General features: G+C 40.9%; 2 protein-coding genes across 4 annotated transcripts in view; both read left to right on the forward strand.

The window, feature by feature from the left end:
- Positions 1–264: 264 nt before the first annotated feature.
- LOC130532687 (protein odd-skipped-related 2-like) lies at positions 265–7060 on the forward strand. Its single transcript, XM_057045455.1, is given in 5 exon segments — positions 265–348; positions 5206–5604; positions 5607–5880; positions 6161–6260; positions 6545–7060. Coding segments are annotated over 4 exon segments (918 nt in total). The 5' UTR covers positions 265–348; positions 5206–5243; the 3' UTR covers positions 6728–7060.
- A 3005-nt stretch (positions 7061–10065) lies between these two features.
- LOC130532683 (intermembrane lipid transfer protein VPS13B-like) overlaps positions 10066–19416 on the forward strand; it is a 231590-nt gene continuing 222239 nt past the window's right edge. For all 3 annotated transcript variants that reach the window (XM_057045445.1, XM_057045444.1, XM_057045446.1), the window contains exons 1-3: positions 10066–10195; positions 11350–11511; positions 13951–14094. In XM_057045445.1, the coding sequence (XP_056901425.1) occupies positions 11365–11511; positions 13951–14094 (291 nt within the window). In that variant the 5' untranslated portion in view covers positions 10066–10195; positions 11350–11364. The remainder of the gene's footprint in view (positions 10196–11349; positions 11512–13950; positions 14095–19416) is intronic.

Here is a 19416-nt window from a genome sequence, read left to right on the forward strand (position 1 = left end):
AGAAAAACAGTGTGGCACATCTCCTTTTCCTAGAAGTGCAGGGTTTTAGGTAAGAAGTGTGTGATGTGGAGGAAAATATGACTTTGGGGGTCTTTGAGAGAAAAACCCCACTCCGAGAGCAGCGGCGGCAGCAGCAGCTGAGGCAGGATGAGTGTATGATGAATGTAGATGAGGATGTGGGGGCTTCGAAACCACAGCAGGTGAGAGTGACAGGGTTTACCTCCCCTGCATATATGGATCTGACATCCTGTCTGCTGGCAGAGACGCAGCGACACAGACATACACAAACCAATGATGCTCTGAGCCAGGCCGGCTGCTCGGCATGACGCTTCCTCAGGTACAGCAGAGGTAAGAGCACCTGAAATGACACCACATGAGAAATACTGCTCAAAACATGTAGGTAGAAGCTATGGGACTGGGACACCAGATACAAGAAGGACTTTTACTAACAACTTAAGAGTAAAAAAACCAAATCAAACTGTATATATTAATGAAAGCCTTAAATATTGATAGGAGAATTGGAAGAATAGTTTTTCAATTATATTAACTGATGAACATAATCACAAAATAGCTGTCATGTTTCTCATCTTGTTACTCCATTTCTGACGATAATTACAATATTATCGATTCACAGCTCCAACAAAGAAAGATCGCTTGAATTGTCAGTGCATATTTCTGCCACAGTCCAACCCTAATCCGGAACACTGGGTGGCTCTGCAGAATTAGATGAGGCCTCGAAGAAGAAAAATAATAATACTACTAATAATAAGGTTTCTTCTCTGTTGTTCGGTGTTGTTGGAAGAGGAGTGGTGGCCATTATAGACCTGGCAGCTGCAATGAGCTGCAACACTGATACTCTGTGGGAGTCAGATTATCATAGAGAATGATGGCGGCTGCAGGGGACTCGGGCAGGGCCAAAGGCCAAAGCACTAACTCTGCCTCTGACATATACCCTATCTATAAAGAATATGGTAATCCTATATGGTGCAGATCGGTGTGGGCCTGACAGTAAAATACAAAATAAAAACCAGAGACCACATACAGAATGTCCCGGTCAGAACAAATGAAAACGAGATAAAATTCCAAGCCTTTTTTGAGGGGGTCGTTTTATACTGAGCATAATATTACAGCAGAAACCAACATTTAAAATCGGGATTAATAACATTAATCATTTGTTCTAGCTCACAACGTCATTGTCAAATCGAAACAAAAACAACACACATTGGGGGGGAAATCCGAATGAATGTGTTGATAACTTTAAAGAATCGTAAATATTCCAATTTATTAGAAATCAAAGGCTTTTTGTTTAACAGCAGCCAATAAATCTGATCTTAAATAAAAACAGGGGCCACATCCCCCAGGAAGTTCATGTTTTTGGCAGAATTTGCACATATTTTGTCAGACTTTAATGAATTTCGACTGCAGAAATTCCCTGTAAAAGGAAAAGTAATCACCGACGCTTCTGGCTGCGGACTCGGCCGACATATATTCAAAACCGTAGTGTTTGTATTTTTGATTCCCAGGGAGAAAGAGTAAATACAGTTTACATTGTTAGAAGTTTTCAGGGTGAAATTGATATGTTGAGAAAGTGCCACCATCTATAAGTTAAAAATTCGGGGGTGTTGGGTGTCTTATAATCTGTCGGCAATTGTTGAGTGTTTTGACAGTGAAGATGGGGGCCCTGGTGATGTGAAACCGAACAGAAAACCACAAGCATGTTGTGTGCAGAGAACGTTCTGCAGCTCTCACAAAATGAAAATTAGCGTTTGGATGGAGGACAGATCATATACATTAAATCATATACATTCTGCTCTCTGATTGTTATCTCTCCCCGTGCTGATTATTTGCTGCGGTTTGAAGGCGACCGTGAGGAGGCCAGAAGCTCCAATTATTGGTCGCGGTAATAAAATATATTTGATTTGTTATTCTTTTAGTCTTTGGGGCAAAATTATAGGGTTTTATTAGACCGATTGTTATTTGACAAGCCTTCCCCGCAGTGATACTGTTATTTTCATTAAGGCATATTTTCAGCGGCATGGACAGAAAAAGATCAAGTTTGCGCCGAGACTCAGCTTTCTGTGCGGCAGAGGCGCCACTAGGCGGCGCTAGAGCCGCGTCAGGGAGAGCAGCGGCTGCAGACTCCTGTCAGGGCTGCACCGAACTTTATGAATTACATTATCCCGTCAAAAACAGGAGTTTCGCCCTGTCAATTTATTGTGCGATAAAGCTAAAGATAATTATCCAGGAGAACAATAAAGGCGATGATTGAATATTTTAAGAGTCCTATCTGTACATTCTGATCAGTCACCTCAGGATATCCAGATTATAACTCCTGGGGTGAATGCAAAATTCAGTTATGTTCAGTCGGTTTTAATGACGTTTCGATTTAAGATGAAAAAATATGCAGCTTTTTTGTTTATCTGTGTGTGTGTGTGTGTGTGTGTGTGTGTGTGTGTGTGTGTGTGTGTGTGTGTGTGTGTGTGTATGTGTGTGTGTGTGTGCGCGGGTGTGTGTGTGTACGCTTGTGTGTGGGTGAGTGTGTGTCCGCCCGCGTAATCACTGTGCGCTTTAAAAAAGCCGACAGAGGAAAGTTTTCGAGAAAATCCTTTTTTTTAAAAAGTTGATGACAAATATTGACGCTGTCAGTCAGTTTTTACAGCAGATTATTCATTAAATGCAACGTGTCAGTTTGGAGAAACAGTTGATGGATTAGACCGCAGGTTAATGATCATGTGACAGCTAAATCTGCCCTTGTGTTTATTTATCATCTTTTAATCCTGCCTTTTTTTTGTTCACATTTTTAGACAGAAAAGAGGGAAAACCAAGCAAACGGCCTTTATTTGTATCTATATTTATAATAATCCACCATGCTGCTATTCTCGGACTTCTTTTTGCGCTGTCAAGAACTTTTTCACTCTTACCACAAAGAAATAAAACGATTTAATGTGATGGCTCTTGCGTGTGCCTCCATTTTCGCAAATGGGTTTTGTGTGACTTGGAAAAAAAAAATCTTGGGAGCTGTCGGAGTATCCAAAGGCACGTTTTAAAAAGCGTGGAGCTGGAGGAAGAAAACGATCAGGGTTTCCTCTTGCGCGTCCAATCGTGTCTCCAAAAGAAGGTATCAGTGTTGGCTGCGTGCTGTGAGAGGTGTCAGAGGAGGTAGGTTAAACTGAACACGCTTCTCTACTATGGTCTGGAGCCCTAGTTGCTATCCAAACACAAATAAACAGAGGAGGAACATTGGAGTTAATGATAGAGGAGGGGGGTGGAGGCGTGTCATAGGGCGGGGTGTGCTTGCCTGAGCCCCGTAGCCCTAAAAAGTTCAGCCCGGTGCGCATTACGCACACTTCCAGACCCAGCTCCGGACTTGACTCCTGCGCCGCTGCCGCTTATCCTCCAAACTTTTGCTCCTCTTTCTACAACGTCTCAGCCCGCCACATCTCTGCGAGGCTCGGGGGCATCTGTGCTGTCTGCATGGCTACATGAAAAGTTTTTCGGACTTTGAAATTGGGAGAGTTTTCAGCGGTGCTTTACTGGAGCGCGTCGTTACTGTGGATTACTGACACTGCGGGGACCTTTGGCAGATTCTTATCGGGGTAAGATTCTACTGGACAGGGTGTATCTGTGTACAGGAAAAGGGGAACCGACCTCACTTACTTCGCCTTTTAGAGCTTTCTAACTCGGGATGCGGTTGAGTACGGTTACAGCTTAACCCCAAAACACCGAGGCGACAGAAAGGTCATCATTTACTATGCAAAATCTGCAATAAATGTTGTTTTAGTCGTGATTGTTGCTTCGTGAGGACCAGCAGCTTGAGGTCAGAGTTCGCGCATCAGAGGTCTCATGTCCGCGGCGCAGAACTTGAAACAAGTGGCCTCCCCCCCACCCCCCCACCCCCCAAGATCTGTCCGTGTCATTTTCCTCATCTGATCCCTCCTGTTGGGATGAAACAAAAACAGGGGCTGTAAGAACATGACAAGGAACATGCTGAGTATGAAGTCCAAAGGTTATTGAGCGAACGGGCAGAACAAAGTTGGGCAAACGGGCAGAGAACATCGGGCGGCACAACGATTTCTGCTGCACCTGTGCACAATTACATGCAAATCCCGTCTCGTCAGCAAAGGGGAAGAGACCTGACAGAATAAAATATCTTCCCGCAAACATGAGCAGCGAAACAAGTTACGAGCCGCCCGGCTGACATGTGTTTCACCCGGCAGAGTAAATAAAACCCTCGCCACAAAATCCAGGCGGGTATTCGGTTCAAACCTGACGCGCAAAATAGCGGTGCAGTTTTCTTTTGCGGTAAAATATAAAACACGAGGGTTCATTTGTCTTTAATTTTAATTGCGGGGCCAATGTGAAGGGCTGGCCTGCCGCCAGTCCTGTTTTCACCATCCCCAGTCTGGAACCGACACGGTGGAATTTTCTGTGTGGGAAAACACAAAATCATCTCCACCAACACGTCCTCTCGTTTCTCGCACTGTCCACTCGCCGTTTTTAACCAACATTGGAGCAGCCGTTTTTAATTTGTGCAAACAATCCTCCGCGGAATACTTACTGAAAATGTCCAGAGGTTATTTGCTACCACCGGAGATTCTCAGATAATATTGGGCCTGTAAAACCGGTGTCAATTATGGGCGACATTTTAAAACGAAGACAGATCCAAATATTCATTGAGGGTTTTGAACCTGAATAGCAGACAGAATTAGTTCGTCTGTGGGTTTAAAATCACGTCTGCTTGCAGAGTTTCGAGCAAACCGTCAAAGACAATAAGGTCTGTAGCCCAGTTCCTCCGGAGTGATCAGCACATGTACTCAGTGTCACAGGAGGCGTTTTTCCGGGATTTACAGTTCAGATGAGTGATGCGTTTTATTGCAAAATAGTTTAAAAAAAAAAAAAAAAAGGATTCCCCCAATAGAATTGAAATATAATATTTTTGCTCTCTTTTGTATTATTAATTTCAGGGGGGAAAACAGAGTCGTTCGAATGTCAGGTATATGGCCTTGCAATTTCCAAAGATATAAATCAATAAGAAACACGAAATAAAATAAGAAAATCCGCAGTCAGACTTTAAGGTACACGGAGAATATAATGTTGTTAGCTCTGAGCAAAGATGTGTATGAAACAGAAAACTTAAACTGCGCTGTGTAAGTGCTTCTATGACACTTATCCTCATGTCTATTTTTGTATTTTTTTGCTCTCCAGAGTTAATCACCGTGTGTCCTGCAGTCTTCTGAGCCAAAATGGGGAGCAAAGCTTTGCATGCTCCGATCCCACTGCACCCGGCCCTCCAGCTCACAAACTACTCCTTCCTGCAGGCCGTCAACACTTTCCCCGCTGACCAGCTCCAGGGGCTGTACGGCCTCAGCGCGGTGCAGACCATGCACATGAACCACTGGACTCTGGGTTACCCACACATCCAAGGACTGAGGTCGACAATCACAGAGATGGCAGCCGCTCAGGGTCTGGTCGACCCAAGGATTCCCTTCCCGGCGCTTCCTTTCACAGCCGCAACCCAGCTTTTCCATCCAAAGCAAACAGGCGTCGCGCACGGCGTCCCCTCGCTGCACAAAGACAGACCGCGATTTGACTTCGCCAACCTGGCCTGGCCGCCACTCAGGAGGACCCGCCGAAAGCTGCGGACCTGGCGAAGCTGGCAACCATCTCCGAGCTGAGCAAACTGTCCCCGGACAGAAAACCCACACGGGGCAGGCTCCCATCCAAAACCAAAAAGGAATTTATTTGCAAGTTCTGCGGCAGGCATTTCACCAAGTCCTACAACCTCCTCATCCACGAGAGGACCCACACAGACGAGCGGCCCTATACCTGTGACATCTGCCACAAAGCCTTCAGAAGGCAAGACCACCTCAGAGACCACAGGTAAGACCCGTCCCATACAGGCAGAACTATTCATTTACATCCAGTTTCAATGGGAAATGTCCCTGAATGTCCAGTGCAAGACGTTAAATACCTTTTTAAATGCAGCAACACACACCTTTTCTCAATATTTCCTCTATGATGGCGCTAACACGCTTTACGCTCAGAGTCATAAAGTTGACTGCGGGGAATTTTTTGCCCCACGACTTTGGATTTTGTAGCACCTACACGCAAATTTCAGGCATGATCAGGCGTTTGATGAAGTGTTACTTCTGTTTTACAGATACATCCACTCCAAGGAAAAGCCGTTCAAATGTCAAGAATGTGGGAAGGGATTCTGTCAGTCCCGAACTCTAGCTGTCCATAAAACCTTACACATGCAGGTAAGCAAACATTAAAGATTAACAGACACCAATATTTTATTGTCACTCCACACAATATACACGTTATGATCACAACTGACTTAGTTTACACGGTCTGCTGCATGGGGATACACGTAGTCTCAGAAAACCCGCTGGCCAAATTTAAGCAAAGAATAACACGTAAAATACATGAAACATTGTTACAGCTGACACTGTCACATACCTTAGATGATTTAACAATACAATTGACAGACCTTCTGTACAATTTAAGGGAATAATTTTTTGCTTGCTTTAAATCTAAACAGGAATCCCCCCACAAATGCCCCACATGCGGAAGAACCTTTAATCAAAGAAGTAACCTGAAAACTCACCTTCTCACCCATACAGACATCAAGCCCTACAGCTGTGGCCGCTGCGGAAAGGTGTTTCGGCGCAACTGTGACTTGCGACGGCACAGTTTGACGCACAGCCCACACGAGGACTACTAGCCTGCAAAGACTAACAAAATAACAATGGACAAAACGCAGGAAGACGAGGCAACGATTATTTTTCTCTCTCTCGCTACTTTAATTGAAAGACAATCTCCAAATCTGGACGCGTTTTACTGCAGCGCATGTGAGGCTGGGATTTGGTTGCACCTGAAGTGGGACTGCAGCGGAGACAAGCGCTGCTCATACGCAACCTGTAAATATAAAGACCGTGTACATACTGTTGTTTTTTTTATTTCACTTTTTTTGACCCTGAAGTAATAAAGTTGTCAAAAGCAGTCATAACATTAAAGTATGTTAAATTGTATTTTAGAAATAAATATTTCCATTATACATTTGCTCTTGCTCTGTCTTTATTTCATGCGTCAACATTCACCTATACTAACTATAGGAATTTATAAAAAAAATAAAAAAATCCGTTGCAAATATTTCACTGAGTTTCACTGGTGCAAATTTATTGAGCTAAATCGTGGGATGCCATTAGGAACAGGTTAATGCACAGATCAAATTATAGAAGAGGGACGGCCACATGAAATTGATTACTATAACTACACATAGCTTATTTACAGTATTCCAAGTCGCATAAAGATTTTCTTCCATAATTATCTTGGATTACCTGTTTGTATTTGATGCATTACGCGCCCGCGTTGAGCCGCTCACCCCTGACATCAGTGACGAGACGCATTAAAGCAGCAAACGACAGCAAGCAAAGGAAAGAGAAGTCAATTATGGGGCTAAAATATATATAATAATTTCTAAATTAGCAGTGATTCAACTGGTGTCTGTGAACACGTGTTACAACCTGGTGAACACACCTACAGCTGTCAGCTTTTAAATTATTTACGCTGTTTCCACTTCATTTTGATTTGGCAATCGCGTATTTGATGGTTTGTAATTCGCAGAGAAAAAGCAGCTTCAATTTTAAGTAAATTTTCATATACTTAAGTGAACAAATAAGCAGGATTTGGTTACTTGGCGGTCTAAAATAACTTGTTTTCATAGGTAATAAATCATTAAAGACGATCAATTTTCTCCCGATTTTCACAGATTCTGTGGCCAAATGAAGGACTCTCTGATTGTTTTCTCCTTAATTCGGAGATAAATCCTGCTCATCTCTCTGGCCTTCAGCTGTTTCCTTCTCTGCTTCCTCACCTGACGGTGCAATTAATCGCTTCACACTGCGTATTTTAATGGGTTCGAAAATGGGCTGACCAACATCTGGCTACAATAACAACAGACATAAAACAACACCCTTGGCTGCTAACATCCAATTAAATTGCCAGTTTGTTACGCACTGATGACCCTTAAGTGCAAAAACGGACAAAATAAAACACATCAAATTGTGGATAAAAACACCTACGTAATAACTGTATGTCTACATAAACGTCCAAAGACCAAATTTCTAATTTACTAATACATCTCTGATGCAGTTGTTGATAAAACTAGCACACATAGGCCCATATATTAATGTATTTCATAACTTCTTAATCTGCTCAAAAACAATCGATATACACTGATTCTAAAGACAAGAAGGAAAACGCACACAAGCACCTAACCTTGGAATAAAAGGTAGACTGGACTATAAAATCATTTCGTAATCGTTAAGGCACAGAAATTTTAGGGTCTGAAATATTTTTTAATCATCTAAAATTGGGGATTTGACCAACGAGAAACCAGGATTTGATCAGAAGCGATCGATTATCGCTAAAAAGAAATCCTGCAGACGGTCAGAATTCATTTTAAAATTATTTATTGCCACAATCGTTCAAAATACTGTCAGATTGGAAAATGGAAATGCAATTTTACGCGTGTCATCTTGGACCGGATGATACAGAGCAGGTTTGCAGCCGAATTAAAAAGATAATAAAATATGGAGTCGGTGACGTCGGAGACGACATGATCAAGGCAAGGCTTTGATACTTGAGAGCCTGAAGTGACCTTAAAGAAGAATAGCTGCAGAGCACGTCCACACTTGGCACAGAGTGGACAGTCACATGGTGAGCTTCATTCGTGTCCGGCCAGTCTGGACTGCGTACCTCGGAGAATAGTTGACAGAGGAAGAGGCTCCACTGCTCCTCTACGGCTCCTCCACGGCTCCTCCACGGCTCCTCCGTGGCTCTTCTTTGACTCCTCCAGGTCTCCTCCACGGCTCTTGTGTGATCGCCACAAGATCACCAGCGACCAGACATTTTAAAAAGCGCACAGAATCCACATTAAAACTTAAACATTAACTGATTTTGGAAAAAACAATGCAGACAATTTGCACCCAGTCTTGTTCATAATTCGGACTCCTTTTGATGTCACTGCTGAAATCAGCCATGAGAAAAACACATGGAGCTGTAGAAGAGTTTTGACATATAAATCGATCTTGAGTCCAACTTTCAACAGCTGTGTTATTTTTTTCCAATTTGTTTTAGCCCATACAGTTTTAATACCACCCACCATTCTGAAACTGAAATATATTACTACTGTTAGTTCTATTATTACTAATAAGGCTTTTTTTTAAAAAAAAAAAAAAAAGATTTGTGCAGTTGTTATCCTACTCCCTGCTTTAAAGATAAAGGCTGATCCCTCTAGAAAACATCAAGCATCCTCTAGCTTAATTACTATACGTAATTAACACGTCATTATATATCTATAATACACTCTTCTACATGTTTAATAAGCAATTATTTCCTCAATGCAAACACCTCAAACAATTTTGCTTTGCGTTTGGATTGGTCCCTGCTCACAATCCTATACGCCAACAATCTGTTTTTGAGACAAAGTGTGATTTACAATTTGAAGGCGGACCACAATAAACGCTTTAAAATGATCCATTCCTCTCAATGAAAAGCACATTGGCGCTCAGGACCTGTAGATTAGGGCTTTTATTTGCCACCCCCTCCCCCGGTGAAGGTGAGTTTACTGCCATATAAGGCAGAGAGGGGCGTGTGGCGTGTAGAGAGTGATGCCTTCCCGAATGCCTCGAAATTTACAGTAGGAATAGAAAGGTCCGCAGCATAAAAACGATAACATTGAATTGTCGATAGTCGAATATGAATATAGGACTTTAATAATATTGCAATACATAGTTCTACTTGTATAAGTCTGATACATAAGGATTCAGGCATATTATTCATATTTTATCACATGTTTTTGTTTGGGTTGTAATGTAAACTGTCGCAGCATTACTTTGAGTTCAAACCCTATCAATAACATATTATCTACCTATGCGGTTTATATAACTCCGAGTATTTATCTTTTCTCGCAAATTATCGCTTGTAGTGCGCTCTCCAACTTATCAAGGTTTTTATTTCCGATTACCATGAATGCATCACAATGAATACGGAAGCCGCGTTGGTGTTTACTGATGACGTCTACTTCGGAGCAGTTGAGCGATGTGGCTAACACTAGCTAACACCTTGATAATGTTATAGCATACGTCAAGTTCAAGAAACAGTTACGGTCTGTACAAGCGGGAGCCGAGTAAGTAGCCGTAGTAATATCTAAAATCAAAACCCTCAGACGTTTTAGATTTCCAAAACAAAGTTAGAGCTACTTCCTCAGAACAGTTAGCTTAGCGTCCCTCTTGTCTGCTGTGTTATGTATGACTATAATGACAGTTCACCATAGTTAGCCTTTCTGGCTAAGTACAGCAAAACAAATAATACTTTTTAATGCATAGGGAAAAAGTGGTTTAAGTCGAATATTATAGATTTATGTTCTATTATCAAACCAGTGGAAAAGTGAGCTGTAAATAACTGTTGGCATGCCTTTTTAAGACGTATGTGGAAAAATTTGGCTTAACAAGAATCATGTAAATTCCAAAGGCCATATTTAGTTTAGTTTTTAAACCTGTGACTCAAAAAATGTTTATAAAAATGATTCAATGCCAGCGAAGTGCACTATCACAGAAAACTCGTCCATTATGACCACCTGATTCATCCCAGGGTTTTGTTAGAATAGACCTAAATTAACAAAAACAAGTTTAGCTTTTCTTCCACATTTTAGAGCCTCTGCATCTGCTAAATGTGTTTAATACGATACTGTACATATATGGATGAAAACAAGCTGCTGAGAAACATTGGAAATGCAGTTAAGAAGCCATATACCGTGCAGTAATCAGCCATACTGATGATTGATGGGCAGCTGCAGCTAATTTATTTCAATTTTCTAATAATGTGGTGACAAAAATGGAAAATTTAAGGGAAATTGATTTATTGTAATTAGTGTGACACTTATACCATGTTAGCTTCTTACTAAACGGTCAATGAAACAGAAAGATGGAGTAAAAGTTGAGAAATGAATACCTGATATACATCTAAGTTTTTTCCCATCTTCAAAGACAAAGACACACAATACATTTAAAACAGTTTTCCATGATTTACATCAACAAGTCGTTTTGGCTTATTAGATTTAAAAAGATGTACAGTATCTGTTTCAGTTAAGATCCTTGGGTAACATCACTGGACAGTTTCTTTGATAAGACATGCTTGTGAACAATAGCTGGAAGAACTCCAAACCTCTCAGTTTTGAGAGATGCATTTTATTCTTTTGATTGAGTCGAGATTAAATCCATACGCATTTAGGGAAAAAAGTGAGTGATTTACATCATTTTGCACAATGTCTTTGTTTCTCAGGACAGAACAGCCAAGATGCTGGAGTCTTATGTCACACCGCTCCTGATGAGCTATGTAAACAAGTATATTAAAAATCTGAAGCCATCTGATCTGCAACTGTCACTCTGGGGAGGAGATGTGGTGCTCAGCAAGTTGGATCTGAAGCTGGATGTGCTGGAACAGGTAAAATAATTCAAATGTGTCCTTCTTGACACTCTTTTGGGCATTGTTCTGAATATCAGCATGTTTGGGTGTGGTTTTACACATGAGACGGCAAACGGAGGAAACTTGTAGAATGGACAAAGCAAAGGAAAGAAGCTTGGCTACTTCAGTGAAAGCATCTGTCATGCTTCCACGACAAAGGCCAACCTTGACAATATAAAGAAGAAAACCGAAGGAAACACAGAGACGTTCCATTTTGAAGGAACTATTCCTAAAAATAAACATGATTTGAGTCCGTGCTTCCTCTCGGTCAGCTTCAATTCCACTCCTCTGTTGTTTGATTGTCATTGAAGTACACCAAGAGGGTTTCTTATGTATGTAAACACATGCAATCCTTGAAGTTGGTATTAGCTGTAACTAGAGGCGTTATATAAGCAATTATTTATTTTATCTGTCTAGTCATGTTTCATTTCAGGTGTTCTGATTTGTCTTAGAGGTTCATGAGGTTCATGATGAGTTTGTGGTCTTTTGAAGTGAAAGTGAAAGGTCATCACATCATTTCCCTCCTTATGAAGACAGTGTTATATTGAATATTTAGAGGAAATGTATTCAAATGTGGTAACATATTACATTTTAATGCAGTATTATTGGAGTACTGCTGTCATATTATCACACCGCTGCTACTAGTTTTACAACAATAATACCTTGCAAATGAAGGAGGTATTTATGTTGCATTTGCATGACTTGAGTATAAAATCGCAAATAACTGTAATATTTTCTGCCAGGCCTAACACCGTATCTTTCTGATGATACTGGCATAGAGTCGCTCACATGTGTTGCCTTTCACTGTTATTTTGACTCGGTGTTCTTGTACACTTGTTATATCTGGATCCCATTATTCTGCCATGAGTTAAAAGAATTTTCTCTGCAGTGGCTTCTTCTGACTGCTTTTGAAAAACCAAATCTAAACACCATCTAGCCCAACAGAAACTGGGATTAAAGTTCTTATTAGATGCAGCTTGAGGGAATCGGACAGTGGGAATCTTGTCAGGACTTTGATTGGTAACTCTACATCAAAAACTGTGCAGTTATCATTTATTTCCATTTTTTATTGCATTTTATTTGGGCAGTACCTCATGTAAAATGTGCATCATCTTATAGAAATAACTTTTTTTTGTTGAACTTTAAAGCACGCATGCTGCACACGCATGACGTTTTTTTTTTTTTTACATGAAATATGTTTGGGTATTATTTTTTTTGGCTTTGAATTTTGGCTTGAAGAGACATGTGAACCTCGTGTGTAGGCAGTTTGGTTTCATGGGACTAGTTCTCACATAGAGTGGTTCAAGATGCACAACAGTTATTCATTTGCCTCTGAGAAAATCTGACTGATTTTGTTAAGAGCATGACCAAAATTCAATTCATAGCAGTTGTTTTTGCTTTGCTTACGCAGAAGCCACAGCAGCCATTCCACCGCGTGGCCCCCCACTGTTGTTTGCAACCTATATGTACTGTAACTACAACCCCACTTTTAAAATCCTTTAAAATTATGGAGACTATCAACAACAGGGAACTATATTAGAGGTGTTGGACTCATAATTTGCTAATTCGGAGCTTTCTGAATGCCGTACAGGTATGTTTATTCGATGTATTTCACATGTACAAACACAAAACACATGGGGAATGAAATATACGAAACATAAATGTGACTGACAGCAGCACTGCCTTCATCAATTTTTACAACAGCTGTTTTACTCTTGGCAGATATACGACTGAAGTTTCTGAACACTCATCTCATTTATGATATCACCCACAGTTCAATAGTGTAAATATCTGAAATGCAAAGTTTTATTCTCACATTATTGTGAGGTGCCTGCAGGATGTGTTCTGGCATTGTTCTGCTGGAATATAGAAGCTGATGTCACACGTTACCCAGGCCAAAGAGGGCACTAAAACACACACATTCACACACACCATTACAGACTGGCATTTGAACTTTGTGCTGGGAGCAGCTGGATTAAGAAAAACAAGACCACAAAGTCCTTTTCCTTCACTCCTTTTATGTCCCACCCTGACTCTTTATTGTGGACATTAGGTTTATTGGAGCCAAGACAAAATGGGATGAGGCCAAGTGTTGAATCTCTTCTAATCTTCATGCACTAAGATTAGCAAGAATGATGAACCCTGCATGTTTTCTATTATGATGTAAACTGCTGAAGTTGTTTGCTTGTTTTCAGTGTTGTATACTTGCACAAGTACTCAAGTGCTCAAAAGACAACTCTCAACAATTAAAGGAACTCTTTGTTCCAAAAGTCTCTTCACTTAAGAGTGAACAGATAATTATTACTTGAGGATTACTCCAAATTACATATATTTACAAATATAAATAAGCTGAATTTGTAGTGACTATGAATTGTCTGGTTCTCTGTTGGCTATATCTATACGTCTATTTATTCACAGGAGTTAAAACTGCCGTTTACGTTCATGAGTGGCCATATTCACGAGCTGCGGATCCACGTTCCCTGGACCAAGCTGGGCTCAGAACCGGTCGTCATCACTATCAACACCATGGAATGTATCCTCAAGTTGAGAGATGGTGCCCAGGTTAGTTAGACTCTGGTTTTCCTTATATGAAACATTGTGTTTCAATTTCTGACTATTTTCCCTTCATTACCAAGCCTGTCTCATTTTTTATAATGCTTTTAAAACCTTGAAATGTCATCTCACATGTTTTTGACTGTAATATAATAAATGTAATCACGTCAGGGCTCCAGTGCTCCTTGAAACTGGATGTCTTGATGCCACGTCTGGATCTATGGGTCATCAACACAAGACTGTTATATCAAGAGTAATGCCTAAAAATGTATTTCTTGCATTTTATTGTTCAAAGTGCCATATAGGATTTTATGTTCTCTTGCCACCCATGCAGTCTGCAACGTTATAAGTGTCTGGCACTGGCTTTTAAGGGAAGGTGGAGGTTTTAAGGCCAGCTGCCCTAGAAGAAACACATTTAATCAGCTAATCACACCAACTAAGTCTAAAAGATCTGTAACATATGAGCCTTAGCTGCCCTGAACTAATGGGAAATATTGTACTCTGCAGGTGGCTACTGCCTGTGGAATCAGGTTTCTAGTCTGAGGAAATTTTAAACTTACGTACTATTCATGTCTGATACACAGCTCAAGGTCATTTGCAGGTGCCTTCGTTTTTGCTATGTATGTTGTTTTACACCTATTTGTTACAGATGTTTTCTAAAAACAAGAAACCTTTCCTGCCAAGAAAAGATTTTTGAGGAATTGCTGCTGGTGTTTGAACAAATTATTCAGTGGTTTGTATGCCCAAGAGACATAATTGGGGAAAAAAGCCAGACTCATCATTAGAAGTCCTTCGAGCATGTAAAATCTAAATAAGCCACTAAACACCAAGGCTCCCGTGTTCCTCACCCAGACTAGCGGCCATTCCAGATATTAAAATTCCATTGTTCGGACATGAAAAGACAGCCGCGTTTGTGGGAATAGACTTACCCAGAACCACATTTCTCTAAAGGAAACTCTGCAGGGTGTTGCAAATTTGTGTGTCCATACATGTTTAACACACAGAGTTATGACAGTTCTTCCTAAAGTCCTCATGTGGTTTGGGTCCTATTCCTGTGTTTATGGAAGCTCAGAGACAAGCACTTTCTGGAGTGGAAATGATAAATGCTTTTATTAATAAGGTTGGTTTTGATAATTGTCTTGAAAGCCTGAGAGCTGAGCGAAGCAAACCATCCGTTCATCGATGAATAAGACCTTCGAGTGGAACAATTTGAACCTTTTGGTGTTTGTGTTCCACCTCAAAAGAGGAGGCTAATGTTAGGTATTTGGGTTGCTTAATGGGACCTGTCTGCAAAGAGCAACTCACAGTTACGGTTCCCAGCAAATGTGGAACTCTTGCTGTTTAGCCACATTTAGAGATTACAGCTGCGTAAAAGTTGTAGATATATTTTCTTTTTTTTAACCAGAACACAAACTGTTCCCCATTTCATTTTAAATGTGAATGAGATGAACAAAAATTCATGCAGCTCATAGATAAGGCTCAACTTTGACGTATGAGCGGAATTATTAGCGTGGACATCTCCATGTAAAATTGGACAAAGCCTCACTGTGTGCTTAAAAGCTTAATGTATATTACAGGATATTGGTCATGGAGATGATTTTCCTTTTCCTCAGACATTTGTGACCTATTTCTTCCTGTGCAAATGTTTCTTCTCTGTAGCCACCCTGAGTTACTTGATATGGGTCAACTCTTTGTTCTGCGCCTTTTTTACTGTAAAAATTAAAAAGCAATATGAAATCGTCAAGGGATCTTCTTGAGACCTTTGGAAACAGGGATTATTAATAGAACTCCATGAAATCTCTGTCAAGAATTCTTTTTCTGTTCCATGGAATTCTCTCAGGAGTTTGCAGCTATTCACATCAGGGACCGTTTTCTATATTTGGCAAGTTTAATGTTCTCATTACGCTAATGTTGGCATTTTAGTCTTTTCATCTCAGAGGTGGTTTGTTTTAATACATCACTGTCTATATAAGATGGACTTTTGGAAGAGTAATGTGCACTGGGACAGTCTTGTTTTTGTGTTTGTAAGCAGCCGGTTAGTGACCCAGGGTCTTAACAAAACCAAATGACCAACATTGATGTCATTTTGCAAATCTATGGACACTTTATTTCTTTCTGACATCTTGATAAACTGCTCCAGATGTTGAAGATGAGGTGTGATCGGCATTGACTGAGAGGGACTGCCTGGACAGCTGTTACGGTGGATCATAACACTCCCAGGCACTGTTTTTTATGAGACAAAGATAAGGGTTTGCTTTACAGAGGAGAGACTCTTTGGTTTTGGCTCAGCTCGTCGCTTGATCTGGGAGTTTTACTGCTGCTGAGAGCATTTGCCACTGATGTGTAGCTACGGACTGAAGCATTGCCTCAAGATGATTTGGGGAGGTGCCTCTGTGACTTGCTGGTTTGGCAAATGCTTCAGCCAGGCTCTTTTCATTTGTTAAATTCCTTCTCAACTATATTTAGGGATTTACACCTACAAACCCCTGGCATTAACCACGAGAACCCCCATTTTGAAGATTTTCTTTTCATGCCTTACTTGTTACACTGACAAATCCACCATTTATTTAACTACAAAAGCTTCAACTAGACCAAAAGCCATGGCTTTCAATGTCAAACAATCACTTAGGCCTTTTTGTTTCTTCAACAGAAAATTCAAAAATAGACAATTTTGACATGATGCTACTGCATGACTGTGTGGTTTTGCCTCTCGTGGGTTCAATCCACAAACCACTGGGAAATATGGGAGAGCAGACTGTTAACAGCTTTGCATGTGGGTGTTTGCAGCAGCCCATTGTAGCAACGGTCAATGATACATAATTCTTATTATGTGTGAACATGTTTGCAACAATGAAAGTACAACATTCACAAAAAAATGTTGTGTCAGGTTGTTGTGGTGTGATGACTGTTCCACTGTACAAAAGACCAGCACAACACTACAAGTGCGTTTTGCCAAAGAGTTCCAGCAGAAAAGGTTGAAGAAAAAGTGGAACAAGTCAAAGAAAACAGCCTGTGGAAGTCTGCAATCAGATAGCACAAACTGGATAATCTCTGTTCCAATGCCATCCGGAAATCTTGCCTTTGATTCTCCAGCTCGCAGGGAGCAAGTGGCTTACAGAGATTGCACCATAAATCCATCTGATCATCAGCACAGCGGGGCCCTGGCTTCAGGACTGAAGTGAAAGAGGGTGAAGACACGGAGCTTTGTAGAATCTGTATTCTCTGAATCCAACCCCCTGTAGCAGTAACAAAATACATCTCAGACCGTAAATAATAAAAAGATGGAGTAATGTTGGACCGCTGTGAATTCCCCAGGCAGGTTGGAAGCCTGATCTGATGTGAGAAAGGAGAATTGTAAGAATACAAAGGTATACCGAGTACGTATGAGGCCATATATTTGGGCATATTCCAGTAAAATTCATAGTTCATATTTTACCAATTTGTTTAGCAGAAACCAAACAATTGCAACATATGTTGAAGCCTTGGACATGCCTGGTACCTGTGCAGTCTAAAGAGCAAATAAAGTTGTGTTGACGTGATACGTTGGCATGAGCACGCTCTGTTTGTCGTTGCAAACTGATTTAAAGCATCTGCACAGTGAACAAGTGTGTCACTGCAGCGGAAGTCTGTGCACACAGTTTCCATTTTGTGATCTCAGCTAATACTTACAACCCACGTTGTCGCTGTCCGACATTTATTCGGATTTTTGCCTCCACTAGACAGTCCTCAGACACAGGAAAGCAGCGAGGTCAGAAATTAAACCCAGCAACTTCCTGCATCCAGTGACTCAACTGGTGATCAATACGCACGGGTCAGGATGCTGCCACTCCGGGTCTTAATCCCTCGCTCTGAGGCCATCCGGACTACAGCAATCACTCCATGGAGCTTATTACCTTCTAGGTGCTCCTGGTGATATTGCAGTCTGGGGAATGATTACCCAGCAATTAAGACTAATGTTGGCTTTATTGGGGCAGAAATTCTGGGGAGATATTGTGTTGCAATTAGGCACACCATTTGCTCCATGAGTCTTAAATCTAAACATCTGTGACAAGAAGTGATTAGATTAAATGAACCCAACAGGACATGATGCAGCAGGCACATGAATTTAGATTGTTTGTGCATGTCTGAATGGGTTAAAGGTGATGTTTTTAAATTGACAATTGCAGTTTTTATGCAGATGTGAATACAATACTTGTTATTTAGTAATAATTGAACACATTCTGTGTGAGATCTGTATTTAGTCTTGAACTCATGCATGTGCTTTAGCAATTATTAAAGCCACAGGAATTGATTGTGTTTAAAAAGTCATTTTATTGCTACTTCTGTGCTGCAAAGGTTGGATTCCATTTCTCCAAAAAATGTGCCAGAATTGGTTATTTCCTTTCTTTCCATTTCGACCTTTATGTGGAATGTGTAGAAAAGAATCCTGCCTTATTTGAAAAAGAGATTTTATTATTTTGCCCTTATGCAGCTGATGTGTAGATATTTAGCTTTACTGGTAAAGGTTTCTCTATCATTCAAACTGTAAATTTGGCACTTACACTCTGCAAATTTAAGTAAAGAAATTAGATGTCTTATTTGCACCGATCAACAATAACTAACTAATAAACTGCTAAACCAAAAGGATTTCCCATGGATTACATTTTACAGCTCCTTTGGAACCTGGTGTAGAAAAACTATGCAAACATAAGGTTTGTTGTATTCTTCTTGCGTGCTCAAACCTCCGGCAATATGGCTTTGGTATTTCTCAGCGCTGGGAGGCCCCACTCCCAGTTCTTCCCCTGCATTTTGATTTATTTTATCTTTCTGGGATGAGAAGATTGACAAACTCCCAGAACAAATATGCCTCTGCTGTGTGCAGGGGTACGGTTGTAGCTCACATGTGTTAAATTATCGGCGGAGACTCGGCCACTGTGTGAACAGTTGTTGGCTGATGTTGAGATAATTAGATGGCTGATGCGTATTGTGTTGGAAACAATGCAGAAAATACTGTGAGAACGATTCGTGCTGCGGTGATTCTATGCAGTCTCATCTTTTTCCATGCCATAGGGTAGAACTTGTACGGTGGGATCGCTGCAAACGGCGGCTTGAGTTTAGTTATTAATTGAAAAGATAGCCTGGGTAAAGCCCTGGGTCTGGAATTCCCCCATGTGTGTCATTGACTCCAGTATGTGCGTCTCCTTGCACATGCCTGTGTGTGTATGTAAAGGGTCTGTGTGGAGTGTTTTATTGTAGCTAACACATTGCAGTTATTAGCATTAGGGGGTAACTGTGCCAGCATAAGCAGCATGCCTCACATGCTCAGCCTGGGCTTGTGGTTAGCTGATGGAG

The sequence above is a fragment of the Takifugu flavidus genome, chromosome 10 (genome assembly GCF_003711565.1).
Source record: "Takifugu flavidus isolate HTHZ2018 chromosome 10, ASM371156v2, whole genome shotgun sequence".
Classification (NCBI taxonomy): domain Eukaryota; kingdom Metazoa; phylum Chordata; class Actinopteri; order Tetraodontiformes; family Tetraodontidae; genus Takifugu; species Takifugu flavidus.